Consider the following 18247-nt stretch of genomic DNA (forward strand, 5'->3'; position numbering starts at 1 on the left):
TCCCCCACAAAGGGCGGAAAGCTGAGGGGGCACAAAACTATGATGTAGTGCACTTGAGAGAATGTGCAAAACAGAAGGAGAGAGGAGGGAGGGTGGCAAAAATGTTTCCTTGCTCAGGGTGGTGGTTTCCTTGCTCAGGGTACCCAGAGCCAGCAACAGACCAGAGCCAGCAATTAGGAGTTCTTTCGTGCCTTTAGATTCACCTCAGGAAGAACATTGAGTTAAGGTAAAATAAAGAATTTGCTAACTGAAAAGAGACATTTATTTGCAGCTTGGATTTGGAAAACATATGAGGAAGGATGATTCAGTACCCGTCCAGAACCATTCTGTCACACATTTAAGTTTCTATTACCTCTGGTAGAGCTGCCCAGTGCCACACATGGAGAATGGGCCATCATCTTTATATTTAAAACATCAATTCAATGAGGCAATTTATAATAGTGCTAAGACACATTTTTTCTTTTTCTTTTTTTGTAGCCCTTTCTAGCTTACAAAATGGTTTATGATTCTTAACCCATGTGCTTTCAAGCTAGAAATGGCCCACAAAGCTGAATCTGGTCCATGAAGTAATTCTCTTCCATATCTGGCCCACAGCAGACCTTAATCAAAGTGTGATAAAATGCTTACAGTTGTTTGCAGCATACAAAAGGGAAGATAAAAGAAAGTAATGAAAAACTGGGATATTATTATTCTCAAAAGCAGAAACTTGCTACTTGCTCCCTGTTACATTCATTTATTAGCAGATTTTCTCCTGCAAAATAATAATAATAATGTTTCTGCATTATTTTTTTTAGACGCCTTGATGCTAACCATATCAGCCTCGTGCCCCCCAACTGCTTCAGTGGCTTGGTTTCACTGAGGCACCTGTGGTTAGATGACAACTCTCTGACAGAAATTCCGGTGCAAGCTTTCAGAAGTTTGCCAGCACTTCAAGCAATGACACTGGCTCTGAACAAAATATACCACATTCCAGATTACGCTTTTGGAAACCTCTCCAGTTTAGTGGTTCTGTAAGTTTTCATTGCATTTCAAAGTGTAACATTTGAACCTTGTTATTTGCATCTTGAAGTAGTTGGTTTAATATAATATGAATAAGAGGGAAAGAATGTGCTTTCAGTAGATGGGAGCAGCAAAAATGTGACATGATTGATAGAGCCAAAAATTGGTTAACAATTGGTTAATGTGGCTAGTTGAATGAAATAGAGGTTGAGATTGTAAATACTTCATTCTTCCCTTTATTCCTGAATCCTAACACACACATACACCCATCTGAATAATATGGCTTCTTTTGCCCATGTAAAAAGATACAAAATTCGAATTCATTGCCATTTGCAGTACTGAAACAAATTGCTGGCGAATAAGCTTTGATTGCACTTGCTCAGGGGTCTGCAACCCGCAGCTCTGGAGCCGCATGTGGCTCTTTTACACCTTTGCCGCGGCTCCGGGGCGGATACTAGCGAGGGGAGGAGGCGCATTGTGCGCCCCGACACTCCCCACTGTGGCGGGCGCTGTACTGACTGTGACGGCGCATGGGGGCGGTGTGTGCGTTAGTCACGCACCATCCCGACGTCACCTTCCCGCCCACTGTCAGATTAAGGTAAGAAACAATATATGCAGTGTTATATTTGTTTTAAATGTCACAATGGTTTTGCGGCTCCCAGGTTTTTTTTCTTCGGAAACGGGTCCAAGTGGCTCTTTTTGTCTTAAAGGTTGCAGACCCCTGCACTTGCTGTTTCAGTAGAGTAGATAGACACTTGGGATCCAGTCTCTGTCACTTGACTGGATCACTTTAAAAACAATTTAATATGGGTTACCAAAAGATCTCTCCCATCACCTATAGAAGCACAAAATGGAATGATACAAATTATTATCCATATGTAGATATATGAGTCTGCATCCGGTGAAAAGATCCAGACTGAGCTTTCCGAATCTGGTCTTCCCTGGTGTACCTGTCCCATCGCCCCATAACTGCATGCAGGCCTCTAAGGAATTGTGACAGTCCATCATGTGTAGGCCCAGATGTGCAATCTTGATACTACAGCATTATAGTACAGCAAAACATTTAGCCTCAGCCTACATGTATTGGACTCCATGTACACAGGCTGCTATATAAATGTGCTAATTCAAGATGCAGTCTCGGGGAGAAAAGCAAGCACACCAGGGGGTGATGGGAAAGCAGGGTTCTGATGGTCTCGTTCTTGAATGGATTCAAGCCCAAGGCGTTTGGGCATCTGGGGCAAAACACCCTCTGCCCCTCCTGCAATGGAGGGGAGGGGCGTGAGGCTCTGCAAAGTACTGGTTACCCCCCTTTCTCTCTCCAAAATACAGAATGGGCATGGCCAACATGCAAAATTCATGGGCTGTGATTATGCTAATAGTTATTTTTTTAAAAAAAAAAAGAATATATTGTTCTTTTTGTGTCATATACCCAAATACTATGCATGTTTTTGACACTATCCTTTCGTATGTATAATTCACATATAGCGCTCCCCCCCTCTGAAAGAGCTATTGCTGAATTCCCCCTTGCCCTGTTACTTTGCAGTTTAAGCCTGCGTAATTCAGCAAGTTATGTAAAACTTCAGGTCAGTGTGAAATCTGATACCATCTTCAATGGGAGAAAAACTGGGCCTACTGTCAATAAAAATGTAAATGTAATAGTAGCTTTTGGCAATGCTGTTTTGGGGGGAGAATATGTTTAATATGGGAGGCAGGCCTATTTTCCATCAAGGTTGTGGTGGGTGTGGTTTGTTAGGTTTCAGTAGTTTTACTCTGGTTTACATTTTTCTGCAAATTTTGTACGGTGCATCTTCCCATGGAATTTGTAGTAACAAAACACACAATCACCTATTATAGTTATATAAAAGCAGAATGTGCTCACTTCAGCAGCACATATGATAAAATGGGAATGATAACAGAGAAGATATTGAAAAGCAAAATGTCTGCCGCCACCCCACTTTCAGCTGGAGGGAGACTAGGACAAGAGGGGGAAACATAAACAAACTTGGGTATGGCTGGCTTGGCTCAAGATAGCTTGAGTGTGTAGTTGCAGTTCCAGTTCAACAGCAGGCAGAGGAACCTCCCAGATACAAAGACATTGTAAACTGTGCTAAACTGCACTGTGTACAAACAAATAGCTGATTAATTTATCCAAGCATTCTTGCAGGTCTACATGCACATTCCTTGTGTCATATATGCTTAATTTTTTAAATTTTCTGTATTCCTTCTCTCCCAACCTAAACATTATTTTAGATACGTGTGCTAGAAGTTTCTTTTAAATTACAAACATAACCTGCGTAGTTGCAGTATACATAAACAGACACTTAAATATTGGTTTTGCAACTATTGCAACTATACCAATTGAGTCTGTAATTTTTAAATCAGCTTTTAAAGCCGAAGGCCAAGTGAAAGCTAGTGGAAAGGTAAGAGGTAGAAAGCATTCCTTCTCGTTTCCTACCTTTGTGAGAACAGGACTTGCATATAAATCATGCCAGCCTTTTTTTAAAAAACAACAACAACAACACTTCTTTTAGATTTTTAAGCATCAAAATGTTTTCTTTTATGTCTACTGCATAAAGCTTGTTTTTCTGACTTGTGTTCTTAATGTTCTAATGCAGGCATCTCCATAACAATAGAATCTACTCCCTGGGAAAGAAATGCTTTGATGGTCTCCACAACCTAGAGACTTTGTGAGTTGACCTTTTATTTGTTGTGCTTTGTTTTCAGTGTTTTCACTGACATTATGCAAAAATGGGGATTACTACAGGTTCAGGATGAACATTTGTGATGACACTATAGTGATGACACTATAAAAGTAAATTTTGGTGTCTAAATTTTTAAATGTTTTTTTTTCTGATTAGTAGGCAATGGAACATAACAGTGACATTGGAACTTACTTATCGATCTTTGCATATTCTTAAATTTTGGCAGATTTTTGCCCAGATTAAACTTTTCACTTGGTTTATATTTGCTATTGCAGATTTAAATACACACAATTCTAATTTGCAACAACTGACAATGCCTACAACAGTGTTCTTGGTTTAGTTCTGCATTTCTTTTAAAGTGTGTGTGTGTGTTTTCCAGTAAGAGTAAGTTAGGAAGCTGACATGTTTTATAAAGCTCAACTGTCACTCTGGCATGCTCAGCTGGTGAAGTGGACCTAAGATTATTTCTTGGGAATAGATTAACTAAGCACGACATAATAACAAATACTGTGGGTGGAGTGTTTAGAAATGCTCATAAACATTTCCTACTCATCTCCTACTCTTTAAGTTCTATGAAGTTATAGACCTATAAATACAATGCAGATAAAATATTTCCTTGCAAAGAACTGTATATAATTCATTCATATATCTAATATAGCTATTATGATTTGATTTTTTTTTACATCCAGGGATTTAAATTACAATAATCTGGATGAATTCCCTGTCTCTGTCAGGGCACTCAGAAACCTGAAAGAACTGTAAGTACTGAATGCAAAGTTTCTTAGAATCCCCTTTTCCTCCTGTAGATTGCTTTGTTTCAAATGCTAATTGCTTTGCTAGCGTAACTGTATATCCATTTTGCTAGAACTGCCAGGACTAGCAACACATCCTTCATACCTAGGAGGCGAAAAATCATTCTGGCTTTCCAGCTTCAAGTGCACCTTTTGTCGCCTGAGCTGGTAGTATTACAGAAGCTCTACAGAAGCTTCTTCTTCTCATGGCCAGGACTCAGAGCCTCACTTGGCTTGACTTGACCACCATCAGAGTGAAAGAAAGGTGAAAGATGGAATCCTAAATACCTCTGCATTATTACTGGACCCTCCTCTGCATACTTCTGAAGATGAAACTAGGGCAGCTATGTAGCCCAAGGGTCAGTACGAACTAACTAGTCTACTCTGGGAGATTGCAAAATGGCCATTCCAAGAGTCATAGCAGCCAAACAGACCTGAACTTTGGTATATTGATTGAGTTGTGTCCAACATTAACTCCACTCAAAGTAGACTCACTGAAATGAATGAATGACCATTAATTGGTCTACTGTTGAGTAGCGCTTGGGGCAAGACTGAATTGATTGTATATAGAATATAGGCAATAGGTAAATAATGAATGCAACACTATTCATACCCAGTGGAGACATTCTACTTTCTAGTATACTTCTAAGGTAGTTCCTGATATTATTATTTTATTGATCCTCATAGTTATGAGGATTTTCTGGAACTAACATGCAGATTTTGTTTCTGTTGTATTTGGGTAGATTAGTAGGGAATATGATTCTTTACATTTTGATGGCATGGCACTACTATTGGTCCCATCAAAACTCAGATACAATAGGCAAGAGATGCTTTCAAGGCACTCTGTATTGTGCTGTTGTTTCTGGAGGTGCCACTTCCCAAAAGTTTGTGTAAAATGTACTCAAGCAAATTCAAAAAGAATTATTTCTTGATAAGTTGGCTTTATTGACCATGTCTGGTTTATTTGCCTTCTTAATATCAACTTGGAGTATAGGAAAGATAAATGTGGCTTGCTGGTAGTACAACCAATAATAAATGGTGCCAACCTATTAAGAGAGGACAAGTATTTTGGTGGGGGGAAACCCCCCTTACCTCTGTAGTGTTACACACACAGCTTTTTCACTTAAAAGTGAGGGTCATCTGTACTTCCTGTACTTCTGCCTGTACTTCCAACCTAGGAAGACCTATGTTCCTTGGTTGGGTCTGTGGTCCAGATGCTTTAGGAATTCAGGTAGGGAAACCCTGGGAGTGGTGATAGTCTTTCTTGCACCTGCTGCAAAAATATCTACAACCTGAGTAGATTTCTGTGGCCATCAAGTTTATTTTGGTATGGGGTGTGGGGGGGACTGATCTTCAGCTCTTGCACAGCAGTTTATTTTATTTAAAAGGTTGTCAAGTGTTTCAGCCTTATTCAGCCAAGCCACTATATTAAATAAATTGCATTATTCTGGTGAGGTGTCTGCAGTTTTAGCCTTGAAACATCATCCATCAGACTTATAAATTACCCACAGAATTTCTTCCAGATCTGGAGGTCAATTGGAACCATATCACAAGGCCTATATTGATAATGAAAATATTTTGCTATTTTCACTGGCTATTTTAAAAAAAGAATTGACCATTTTTGTGGTTTAACGAGGATTCTTGATCCCCTTGTTTATAATGCCATTGAAAGAACTTCAGTGAAAACAGCACTGTAACATCCTAAATTCTGGGAATTCATAATGTAAGGTGAAAGGGGGCCTGGAATGAGACTGATTCACCTCGTTTCCTTGTGGCAAAATACACAGAACAATTAAATGGCTATAGGGGTTTTTCCAAGTCATCATGTCTAACCTTTTGAACTTGTGGGATGGGTTTTAACGGGTAGGAGAGGATTTATTTATTGCAATTTACCCCTCCAGGCAACCCCATTTCTGAATTGAACAGGGTTTCAAAATACCATCATGGGCAGCAAAATTAAAAGCATAGCAATTAGGCTATAAAACCTTGTTTTGAGCAAGTCCAGGTATGAAGTAAGCTGGCTTCTCCCCGCTTAAGAATTTAGCACTATTGAAAGAAACAGAATTGAATGGTCACAACTATTTTTAGTTCCGTTGATTTCAGTGGGAAGCAGTCAAGGCTAACTTTTGCCCAGTTGTATACATAGTGTTTTGCCATACCATCGCAGCACAATCTTATGCATTTACTCAGAAGTAATTTCCCCTTATTTAGTAGAATTTACTCCTTACTCCTTAGCATGTACCTATGTTTCACATTGCTGCCTGAGGCAACGATTCCAACCCCACTCACTGGTACCTCGTAAGCTCCACTGAATTCAATAGGACTTATTTCTAAGTAGACATAATTAGGATTGCACTGTATGTTCCTGCATTTGGTTGAAAGCCATATCAAAGCATTCCAGAGTCAGAAGGCAGCCATTGGCATCAAAGCTTTCCTGCAGTTCTTTCCCTAGTTGTTTGACTGACTGCTGCCTTGACTCCACAAAGGCACATCCCACATGCAGATTTCCAGTACTGATTCCCCCACCCCCATTATATGTACCTACATGAACATTATGGGTGTCATTTGGCATATGGGAACGTTTTCCATATTAAAAATTATTTGGACCAAAATTCATCTGAATTTTGCCCATTACTGCCACAAGAAGTATGTATTTCCAGATGCTACCAGAATGGCCAAAAGTGCATCTTGTAGACATCAAAAAGAAATCATTATAATCAAGATGAATGATATTTGCACTTGTAACAGACCTTATCAATCCCGAGGCCTTTGAACATAAATTGTGATATCATCTGGAAGGGCTGCCAATGAGGTTAGGGCCACTTCACACACACAACATTTCCCCCTGTTCAGCAAGCAGCTCTCAGATCCCAAAATCCAGGCAACACACACACAGCTATAATCCAAAAATCCTCAGCAATGACTTCATTTATTTACATAAGTAATAGCCAAAGAAAAGAGAGACCAGGTTCTTTCAAGAGTGGCATGTTTCTAGTATGACAATTGCTAGCAATTGAAAATGTTGCCAAAGCTTTGCAGACACCATTTGAACTATCACAGTATTTTAAATGCATTCCGGAAGGTTACTAATCCACAAAAATAAATAAAAAATACTCACCTGGTTGGGAGAGTTCTGGCCTTCCCACAGCACCCAATTATATTTCTGCTCTCTGTCCATCTTCTGTCAGTCCACTAACTTGCCTACATGCAATTCCTTGTAGCCTCTGGCTACCAGGCTAATGCTTAAACTAAGGCTGGGTCACTAGTAACCCTCCAGATGTTGCTGAAGTTCAAATTCTGCAAGACCTGGGCACTGACCATGTTGACTGGAGCTGATGGGAGTTGGAAGCTAACAACATCTGGAGGACCACACATTAGCCACGCCTAGCTTAAACAAAGGGCTCGAGTTTCCTCTACAGATTAAATATAAATCTATAACACAAATTGTTCAAAATGATGCCAGCAAAGCCTTTTCTTCTCATCCTTCCCTCCATGACATCTCCCCAGCCAAACTCATTTTTGCTCTTAGGATACCTTTTGTTTCATTTCTCCTCTTAAGTCCATATACTGAGCTCTGGGATGCTCTGCCTGAGATTTAAAAATTTCCATCTTTGACTTTTAAAGTTCTCCTTTCATCTTTCCCCTTTGACTAAGAACTCCCAACTGTTCAAGCTGTGTGCAAGGGGACCATAATATCTGTTTTTAGTAGCATGCTTTTGTGTACCATACACATTAGGGAACTGGCTTGAAATCATCATAACCTTTTGCCACTCCTATATCTGGTGCGTTTGTGTGCATGCACTCTCAGGGGAGCGGAACCTCTGTAAATATTAGTTGCCACCACCACCTCCCATTTTGTACCCCTGCTCATAAGCCAGGAGGTTGTTGAGATCTACAAAGTTTTTTTTAAGAATAGCGTATCAATGCTTCTCAGACCTGTTGGTCACTGCCAGCCAGACTCACTTAGGATATTCCCACGTTCCCCTCTTTAGTTAATCTATAGCATAAATTAAACTTGTGGGTAAGGCAGGACCTAAGTCAGTCAATGCCAGGTTTATGGTTGATAGCATTTTTATTAAAGTCTTTGGATACATGAAATGGAGGTTGCACTGAAAATAAAAGATAACAGTAATACTGATTCTAAATGGTTGGTGCCTCTAAGATAGATTCAGTAATTTTCATGTGATCAAGGCAAAACACCATGTTCAAAATGATACATTTTTATGTTCTGTCCCCAAGAGTCGGGGAGGCTGACATAGAAGAAGCCAGCATCTAACCAAATAAGAGTGGGTGGCGCTGTGGGTTAAACCACAGAGCCTAGGACTTTCCGATCAGAAGGTTGGCGGTTCGAATCCCCACAACGGGGTGAGCTCCCGTTGCTTGATCCCTGCTCCTGCCAACCTAGCAGTTCGAAAGTACGTCAAAGTGCGAGTAGATAAATAGGTATCACTCCGGCGGGAAGGTAAACGGCATTTCTGCGCACTGCTCTGGTTTGCCAGAAGCAGCTTCGTCATGCTGGCCACCTGACCTGGAAGCTGTACACCGGCTCCCTCGGCCAATAAAGCGAGATGAGCGCCACAACCCCAGAGTCGGCCATGACTGGACCTAATGGTCAGAGGTCCCTTTACCTTTACCTTTAAGGGGTATGTGCCTTTATTCTGTTACAGCTGTTACCCTGTTACTCTGTTACCCTTTTCTTAAGCTATTCCCCCCACCTGCTTAAGGTTGAAATTCGCAATCAGGAGGCTGACTCAATGCTTCTACATCTGTACCATGTGTGTACTATGTGCAGGATGGAATGGTCTGTACCATTCCATCCTGCACATAGGGAACTCAGAAAAAAAGCTCCATCTGCTAAAAAGGGCCTCTTCTACACAACCAAAATATGCAAGAGGACGCCTGTTCTTTTTTTTTCACCTGGCCATGAAACTGCACATTCAAAATTGTCATGGTAGGCAGAAAGTTAGTGTAAGATTGTTACTGTATGTTGAAATAGCATCAATGAACAAATAGCTAACTTCTACAGTAGGCATGCTCACTGCCTGAATCTGGAAAAACTCTCCTTTTCATTCCCCCCTCCCCCCAATGACATGATGTTGCAGATGATAAAGCACTGTGGAAATGTCTGGGTTTTTATATGTAGCTTAGAAATCTTTTTTCAAAAAATAATAATAATTAGTGTTGTGCTCTGCCTCAACTTTAATTGTTCGGGGTTCTCCTCTAGAGAGAATTTTCTTGTGCAGCCAGTATTCTGAGCCAAGCTACTAATAGCAGCAGCTGATGGCCTTGCCCAAGCCATGCTTCAGTTTAGATCTGGGAAGCTTTGTTCATACCTGACTGAACAAATGAACATTTCCCACACAAATCATTACTGTTCCTGCTGAACACTTCATTGCTGCCTTTGTTTCTGACAATAGATTATTACTCATGTGAATAAAATGCTGTAATTAATTTGGAGACAATTTGCTTCCTTCTTAAATGGCAGCAATTACATTGTTTAGCTTGTCCTTTTTAGCTTGTTCATCTAAAATACTTTTCATAAAGAAATTGTGAAAGCCTAAAATGTACAGGATGCCCTGGGATTTTATGTATGTTCGCATTCATTAGCACCCTGATCTGAAACACATTTTCTTGGGAGCTGGTCCTGTTTATTTTAGTTAACTTTGTCCAGTAAGATATTTAGAAGAGTGGCATGCTTGCATGAGCACAGGTTCAGTGGGACCTACCTCCAAAATAAACATGTATGCGAGCTCTGGCTGCAAATCTCATTAACAAAAAACGTCGCTCAGCATAAACTGTTCATAAACACTGCTTTACCAGTGTATCACAGAAACATTTCTTCATGTTGCTACTAGAAGGAATGGGCAAGTTCACTTCCTGAAGGTTTTAGGAATAAAAAGAAAGACTTGAGAAAATTGCTGGTGTTGTTGCAAAATTTTCCCCCTCCCCGCCTGATTGTCCATCCATCCATCCCCATTTACTGCCATACAGTCTAGAAAACAGAAGACCTCCATTATTACACCTGCTAGCATTCTACAGATTTGAATTTTTTTATCCCAAGAGACTGTGCCTTTCACATACAGTGGTACCCCGCAAGACGAATGCCTCGGAAGACGAAAAACTCGCAAGACAAAAGAGTTTTTCGTTTTCTGAGGTGCTTCGCAAGACGGATTTCCCTAAGGGCTTGCTTCGCTAGACAAAACGGCCCTGCCTCTCGTGTCATGGCGACGCGCACTGCACGCACGCACGCTCGCTTCCCCGCTCCTCCGGCTCCCTCCCACCTTCCCGCTGACGGTTGGTGCCTCGCGCCGCTGCCCACCCCCCTCGCGCGCTCCCCTCAGAGAGCCGTTGCCGCCAGCGCCTCTCTCTCCCTGGTGGCGGTTCCGCCGAGTCGCGCTCCTGAGTCCCGCCGCCCTCCAGCAGCCACGTCGCACAGTGGCCACAATGCGCGGGTGAGTCTGAGGTACCGGCTGCGGCAGCTATCCTGCTTCTCCCTGCCCCTCCCCGCCGTTGTCAGTGTTTAAATGCAGTGGTGCTTCGCAAGACGAAAAAACTCGTACAATGAAAAAACTCGCGGAACGAATTAATTTCGTCTTGCGAGGCACCACTGTATTTCTTTCACATTTTGTGAGTACAGTGGTACCTCGGATTAAGTACTTAATTCATTCTGGAGGTCCGTTCTTAACCTGAAACTGTTCTTAACCTGAAGCACCACTTTAGCTAATGGGGCCTCCTGTTGCTGCCGCGCCACCAGAGCATGATTTCTGTTCTCATCCTGAAGCAAAGTTCTTAACCCAAGGTACTATTTCTGGGTTAGTGGAGTCTGTAACCTGAAGCGTATGTGACCTGAAGCGTATGTAACCCAAGGTACCACTGTATGTGTATCATGCTTTCTGTTTCCTTTCCAGGGGGTTTCATAGTAATAATATCAAGTCAATTCCTGGACAGGCGTTTGTGGGCAATCCATCCCTTATAGCAATGTAAGTAGTATCAGTTCACTTTTAATAGAAAATGTGAAATTAATTACTAAATTTCATTGTGTATCTTGCTTCTCTGCTTTCTGTGAGCAGGCCATTGCTTCTCAAACTTTATGAAATCTCGCTCCCCCCCCCCCCTTTTTGTACACATTAAAATCAAGTTTGGGGAATCCAAATCTTGGGCTCCAGCTCCCAACAGACACATACATGATACAATGGCATTTGGAAGGTGAAAAAGTGAATAAAATGCCATTTTATAAAGAGTTACCTGTCTAAAAGGCCTTACATAGTTTCTCTTTATATCCAAACCAGGAAACTGTTTACCAGGTTGACGTTGGTTTCAGATCCTGTTTTTTCCGTAACCTGATAACCCTTGTTTCCACATTTGGAAAACAGAGCATGCTGGCACAAGTCTTGTGCATATCTCTGCTTAATAAACTGAGATATGTTAGTGCGGAAACAAGATGGGAGAGTTTCGCTAGGCTAGTATGAACACTATCTTCCTATTCATTTCTTACTCTGAATGTGTAAGGTGTGTTCAATTCCATTCCTGCCTTTATTCATTTATTTGTTCATTAATTTATTTCCTGCCCTTCACTCTGGTGTCCCTAGGCCACACATTTTGTCAGTAATGCATACTAAGGTACAATCATACAGTTGGTCTAAATCAAAATAAGCATATAATTGTAATCTGGGGAGCAAATTCAGAAAGCAAGGGAGAAAGTGTGGCACATTAAAAGAAGGGGTAATGAATAGATTGCAAGGTAGCTCTTCAAAGCTTTAATAAGAAACTTCCTGCCCCGCCCCCCGCCGGTTTATTGCAAAAGTATTTAAAGATATAAATCTTGAGTGTTAAATGTGTCCTCCTCTTCTTCCTCGCAGCCATTTTTATGACAACCCTATTCAGATTGTGGAAAAGTCTGCTTTTCAGCACTTACCCGAACTCAGAACCTTGTATGTATCCATAAGTTTTAAATCTCTTCACCACTAAAACAACTCCTTTGCTCTTTCTAAAAAAATTAAATCCCACTAATTGCATTGTGTTTGTAACTTTAGGACACTAAATGGTGCTTCACAGATAACAGAATTTCCCGATCTGACTGGGACAACAAGTCTGGAAAGCCTGTAAGTATCAGACAGATAGTTCATGTTACTGCTGAAAGCAGATGGCATTAATTATAGCCGATGCTGACTTGCTTTAAAGAAGCTGTCCTTCAACCAATCATGTTCAACCCAGTCTGCAACCGTGATCAATTCCAATTTCATGGATTTGAGCTAGTTTGATCCCATTGACACTACAATCTGATCCATGCTCTTATTCCTTGCATGGTGGAGAAACAACTGAACACCCCTCCCCATGCTCCATACTCCTTTCAGAAGCCCATTCTCACATAAGCCCGATTCACAGGATCTTCTCTCAGTCCCTCCTCCCTGGTGGGCATTGGCATGAATCACTCTAAGGTGATGTGCGTAATTTCTTAACAGGACCCTTACAGGAGCTCGGATCACATACCTTCCTGAAACAATCTGTGATCAGCTACCCAACCTCCAAGTACTGTAAGTATAAAATACATATTTACATTAACTCCTAGGAACTTTCAAGATACAGCCTTCTCAGAAATGTGTTCTATCATCACCATGGAAATTCACATATTTAGCCCTCGTAATTCAAGAGCAAAAACAGATGCATAACAAAGAGCCTAGCAACAATATTGCAGCGTCATGTAAATACTTAGTACTAGCACTAGATTGAGCATGGTGAGTGCTTAGTGTGTTGGTCCAGGGCTGGTGAGACTGACCATAAGTCCCCATTGAGCCACAAAGCTCATTAGGTGACCCAGGACCTGTTGCTGTCTCTAAGTCTAACCCATCTCCCAAGGCTCTTGGGCAGGTAGGATAAGAACTGTATGCCGTGTTAAGTTCCTTGCAGAAAGGGCAAGATAAAATGAATCCAGCACTGATCCAGAGCTAATGGTGTATTAAGCAGAGTAAAGGTAAAGGGTAAAGGGACCCCTGACCATTAGGTCCAGTCGTGACCGACTCTGGGGTTGCAGCGCTCATCTCGCTTTATTGGCCAAGGGAGCCGGCGTACAGCTTCCGGGTCATGTGGCCAGCATGACTAAGCCGCTTCTGGCGAACCAGAGCAGTGCACGGAAACACCGTTTAACTTCCCGCTGGAGCGGTACCTATTCATCTACTTGCACTTTGTCGTGCTTTCGAACTGCTAGGAGCAGGGACCGAGCAACGGGAGCTCACCCCGTTGCGGGGATTCGAACTGCCGATCTTCTGATTGGCAAGTCCTAGGCCCTGTGGTTTAAACCACAGTGCCACCCGCATCCCATTAAGCAGAGTACAGAACGTAAATGCTGCATGGCCCCTAGTTGCAGTGCCTACAGTCTGTGCTTGATACACAGGATTGTGGTGGAGAGACAATGTCTTTGTAATGCAAGAAAAGTAAAACGCATGGTGGGACAGCCTGGCAAAATGAGATGAGCAAGTAATATCACGAGTTAGAGTATGCTCAGTTAACTGATTGCAGTGACCATAAGAGGGAGAAAATTGAGAATGTATAGGATTTATAGAATGTATGGATTTAAGCAAGCTTCCTCCTGCTTTTCAAATAATTTTTAAAAGTCATCCGTGTCCAGAAAGCATACATAAGGGGCCAGGGAAGCCCAGTTTCCATTCTGTTAAAGGTTTTTCTTTTTCCGATAATCACCGAAATGGGGACAGACTCCATCCTCACTTATACCTTAATGTTCCATACCTTTATTTTCTCTCCAAGGCATATTTATTCAATTGGATTTTTGAACACTATTCCCAAGATGTATGGGAGACCTGTTTCCTTATAATGATTAACCAATACATTATTGTAGCTTACAAGAATGCTGCAGTGTTAGTTTAATCACTATCAAAAGTAATCATTCTGTCTACTTCTTTGTGAATGGGCCAACTGCACTTTCCTTTAATGATTACATCATGATGAATGTATCTGGCATTAGTTTGCTTAGCCAACGTTCTAATAACACTAGCTAAAAACATACAGTCATAGTGCCAAAGTGGCTGTTGTGGGCACTTCTTAGAAAGTTGGGTACTAATTCTATCACAGCAACATTAAATATTGCTGGTTATGAGCTACCTTTGCTCCTCTGACTTTGGGAGCAAAAGGAAGTATCTTTTCCCGCAAAGCATAGAATAGGACCAAACTCAGTAAAGGTGTTTCAACTGACACCACTGTTACCATCACAGATCAACTGTATATGTATAGAATTATCTGATTTAAATTCACATTTGTGGGGTTGTTTTTTTAAAAAGAAAGGGGGCGGGGAAGCATTGACAATTTTATTTTAAATGCAGAAATGGCCTACGTATAAACAAAATCATTCAGAAATGTTGGCTCAACTTACGGAATATTTTTCTTTGTCCAGATTGTAAGTTTCTCATTTGTTTCTATTTCGGCATTCCTCTCATGCAATTAACCATCACGCAAGCGGAGAGAATAGCTGCCTGCTTGCTGGTTCCAGCCCTGGCATTGTGTCCCCTCCACTCCTGCTTCTACTGCCCACCTGTTGATGTTTTTTGGGGGGAGGGGGAGAGAAAGCCTCTAAGCGGGAGTTTCCTTGCATGCTCTCCTTGTAGTGTAGAACCATATCTGAGTAGGGAGGATAATTGTCTACAGGCTTAAAATGTGCAGTGTGTGCCCTGGGCCATATGCTTCCATGAGAATCTTTTCTCAACATCTGAAGCAACCAGAGTCCTTAAGACCAGGGAACCTGATGTGCAAAGATTACCATTCCTAATCCACAGGGTGGCCTGACAGTTGTTCCTCCAATGTTTCTGCTTTTTGTGGTTTTGTTGTATTGATCATTTTTACAGTTACTTTACGTTACCCTTGGAATAGAATTTCCACTCTAACACACACACACACACACACACACACACACACACACACACGTAGCCAAAATGACCTCCTATAACTTTACCAATTTTGTGCCTCTGCAACTTACACCTGATGAGGTTACAAGTGCACCTCTTGTGTTTTACTTCCTGCTAAATGAGCATGCCCTTTAACTTTGGCATTGATACCCTTCTCCCACTGAGTGGAGATGGATCCTACAAGAAGTAAATGCTCTTTAGGCGGGGAGCTTTCCCATCGCACCCATACAAGGAGAACTTTAAAATTAACTTCATAAGTTAATTTTAAAGAACATTAGCCCAGGGACAAAACCTTACCATCTAAGGTTAAAAAACAGAACCCAGGGACATGTCCCTGCGTCCACTCTCATTTCTTTCTTTACAGAGGCAAAAGTCATATTAAGCCTGATGGGAGTTTCCCCTGCACAAAGGAGTACAGGATGCAAATCTATTTCCCTTTTTTCTTTCTTCTTTTTACAATTTCTGCAAATTACCATGGCTTGTTTTTGATTAGCTATATTATACTATAAATGAGTCCAGATGTTTCAGTTATTCTGCAATTTGTTGAGTTTTGGCTCAAATCATTTGAAGGGCTTTCTCTCCCCCTACCCCCACCCCATAGTGATTGATTTCAAAGTTAGTTCTAGTTCCTCAAACCACTTTCCTCAGTTAAAGATATGGCAGTTCTAAAGGTCAGAGGCAAGATTATTTAATTTAAAGTGTAGTCTGGGAAGCTAATTAAATTTCACTGTGATTGTAGTTCGAAAGATCAGATCCACCTAGAAAAATGGTTTAAAACGAAGTATCTAGTAGATTATTTTAAGCAATTAAAAGAAGAGTTGTGTTTTGAAGGAAAACTGAATCCAGAAAGAAGCAATAACCCTAAATATATTTTTACTATTTAACAGAATTAGCCACCTTATATTTTTTTCTGTATTTGTATTTCAGAGACCTCTCATATAACCAGCTGGGTGACTTGCCTCATTTTACTGCTTGTGAAAATCTTCAGAAAGTGTAAGGTTAAAATAAATAAATAAATAAATAAATAAATAAATAAATAAAGTATGTGCACATGAGGAAGGTTTTACCATCCCCTCCAATGCAGGGAGTAGACCTGTATATATGAGTCAGAACCTTTGTTTGTATTTTAAATTCATAGTTTTGGGTTAGGGGGAGAAGCATTTGGTGAGGTCTGGTGCATCATGTATCCCATCATATCACACATTTCTTTTGCATGTTTAATGTGGAAGAATAATAAAAAATATAACTACAAGGGGCTTTTGATGGTTCAGTTTTTTAGATGACTCTGTCTGTGGAGTTTTCGGTGGAGTGGATAAACTCTAAACTTTGATCCAGGATATGATGCTCTTCCCATCTAGCTTGCTTCTTACGACGCCTTTGCAGCCCCTTAAGCCTTGCTCTCTTCCTTTTGGATAAAGAGACAGGATGAATAGGATACATATTTCTGGAGTGCAAGTTGTTTCTTATGCATGAGAAGACTGGAAATTCTGTTTGTCGTGTAACATATAGCTCTAAAAGAAATCTAAACAATGGCCAGGATTCAAATAAACATACAACTAGTTCTGCACACTTGACCAAAGGGGGCTTTGTACCTATGCTTCCTGATAACAAGCCCCAAGTACCATAAATCAAGCAACATTTGCATCTGAGAGATCAGTTTGTGATGTGGTACAGGGTCTGGAAGTTCAGGAGGAGGCAGTCAAAGTCCCACTAGATATGCTCAAACTCTTGAGACATCTGAAGTAGTTCTGGGATCCTGGGCAGCATTTGAAGTTCTCTAGAAGTTGTTTTCTCTAAAGCCATTTTTTTGCCATTACAGTGATTTACACCACAATGAAATATATGAAATCAAAGCGGGCACGTTTCAGCAGCTGGTTGCCCTACGTTCGCTGTGAGTATAGCCATAAAAGAGCTATTTACCTTGGTACTGAGAAACATGGAAGCTCACATTCCTTTCCTCTGCCTGCTCCTACATATTCTGCTTTCCATTTCCCCCCCCTTTGATCATTCAGCTTGCCAGGTTAGATTTGCCAAAGCAAAACAAACATTCTGACGTTGAAAATTTCCAGCAATGAATTCACACAGCCGTGAACAACAACAAAAAACCCCAACCCTGAAATAGCTTCCGCTTGCAGACTTCTCTGAAGAAATAGGAAGTTTGATTTAACTCATATAGAAGCCTCTTATGGGTACACTTCAAAATCCACTGCTGAATGGAAAAGCTGAGTGAATTGTATACAGATGGCAATAGGAAAGAGCAAGGAGCAGAGTGTGTAAATGTACAAAAATTGACGGCGACACTTCATGTAACGGGAGTAATAATTGATCCGTTTCTATAATATTCTATTCAGTGTTGTATTATCCTATGTTGGGTTTTCCACAGGCAGCAGACTCTTCTTATATATGTTCTTATTATGATGAAGCATTGGCACACAAAAAAGCATGCAACCTGAAGGAGATGTGGAAGGGAAAATGTGGGAGAAAGATTGGAAAGACAGAGAAATTGGCATATGAGAGAAGTAGCAGATGTGAAAGAGGAAGAAGATCTATTGAAAAGCTAGTAGATAATAGAGAAAGGTTCAGTTCAGGTTTAACACTTCCACAAACCATGGTTTGTTAGAGCAGTCTCCCTCCCTTTCTGCCATCTTTTCACATGCCTAGTTTGAGGAGACACTTTCTGATTTATAAAATCAGTTTCCCTCAACATCTGAACTAGATAGTTATGGTTTAAATATAGCCTGTGAACCAGGATTACAAATCAGGGTTTGATGCTGATTGTAAACTTAAAACTGCCTACATTTCCTGGTTCAGCTGTCATGGTGATTTAGTAGTTGGGTCTCAA

The 18247-nt window shown here is 41.0% G+C and overlaps 1 protein-coding gene across 1 annotated transcript in view; it reads left to right on the forward strand.

Annotated features, from left to right (window-relative positions):
• Positions 1–18247, forward strand: part of LGR5 (leucine rich repeat containing G protein-coupled receptor 5) — a 68176-nt gene that overhangs the window by 41206 nt on the left and 8723 nt on the right. Inside the window, exons 5-13 of the mRNA XM_083399533.1 lie at positions 795–1010; positions 3615–3686; positions 4391–4459; positions 11401–11472; positions 12352–12423; positions 12526–12594; positions 12955–13026; positions 16333–16398; positions 17225–17296. Of these exons, the coding sequence (XP_083255659.1) occupies positions 795–1010; positions 3615–3686; positions 4391–4459; positions 11401–11472; positions 12352–12423; positions 12526–12594; positions 12955–13026; positions 16333–16398; positions 17225–17296 (780 nt within the window). The remainder of the gene's footprint in view (positions 1–794; positions 1011–3614; positions 3687–4390; positions 4460–11400; positions 11473–12351; positions 12424–12525; positions 12595–12954; positions 13027–16332; positions 16399–17224; positions 17297–18247) is intronic.

The sequence above is a fragment of the Podarcis tiliguerta genome, assembly GCF_965153285.1.
Source record: "Podarcis tiliguerta genome assembly, chromosome: 10".
In the NCBI taxonomy this organism is placed as follows: Eukaryota; Metazoa; Chordata; class Lepidosauria; order Squamata; family Lacertidae; genus Podarcis; species Podarcis tiliguerta.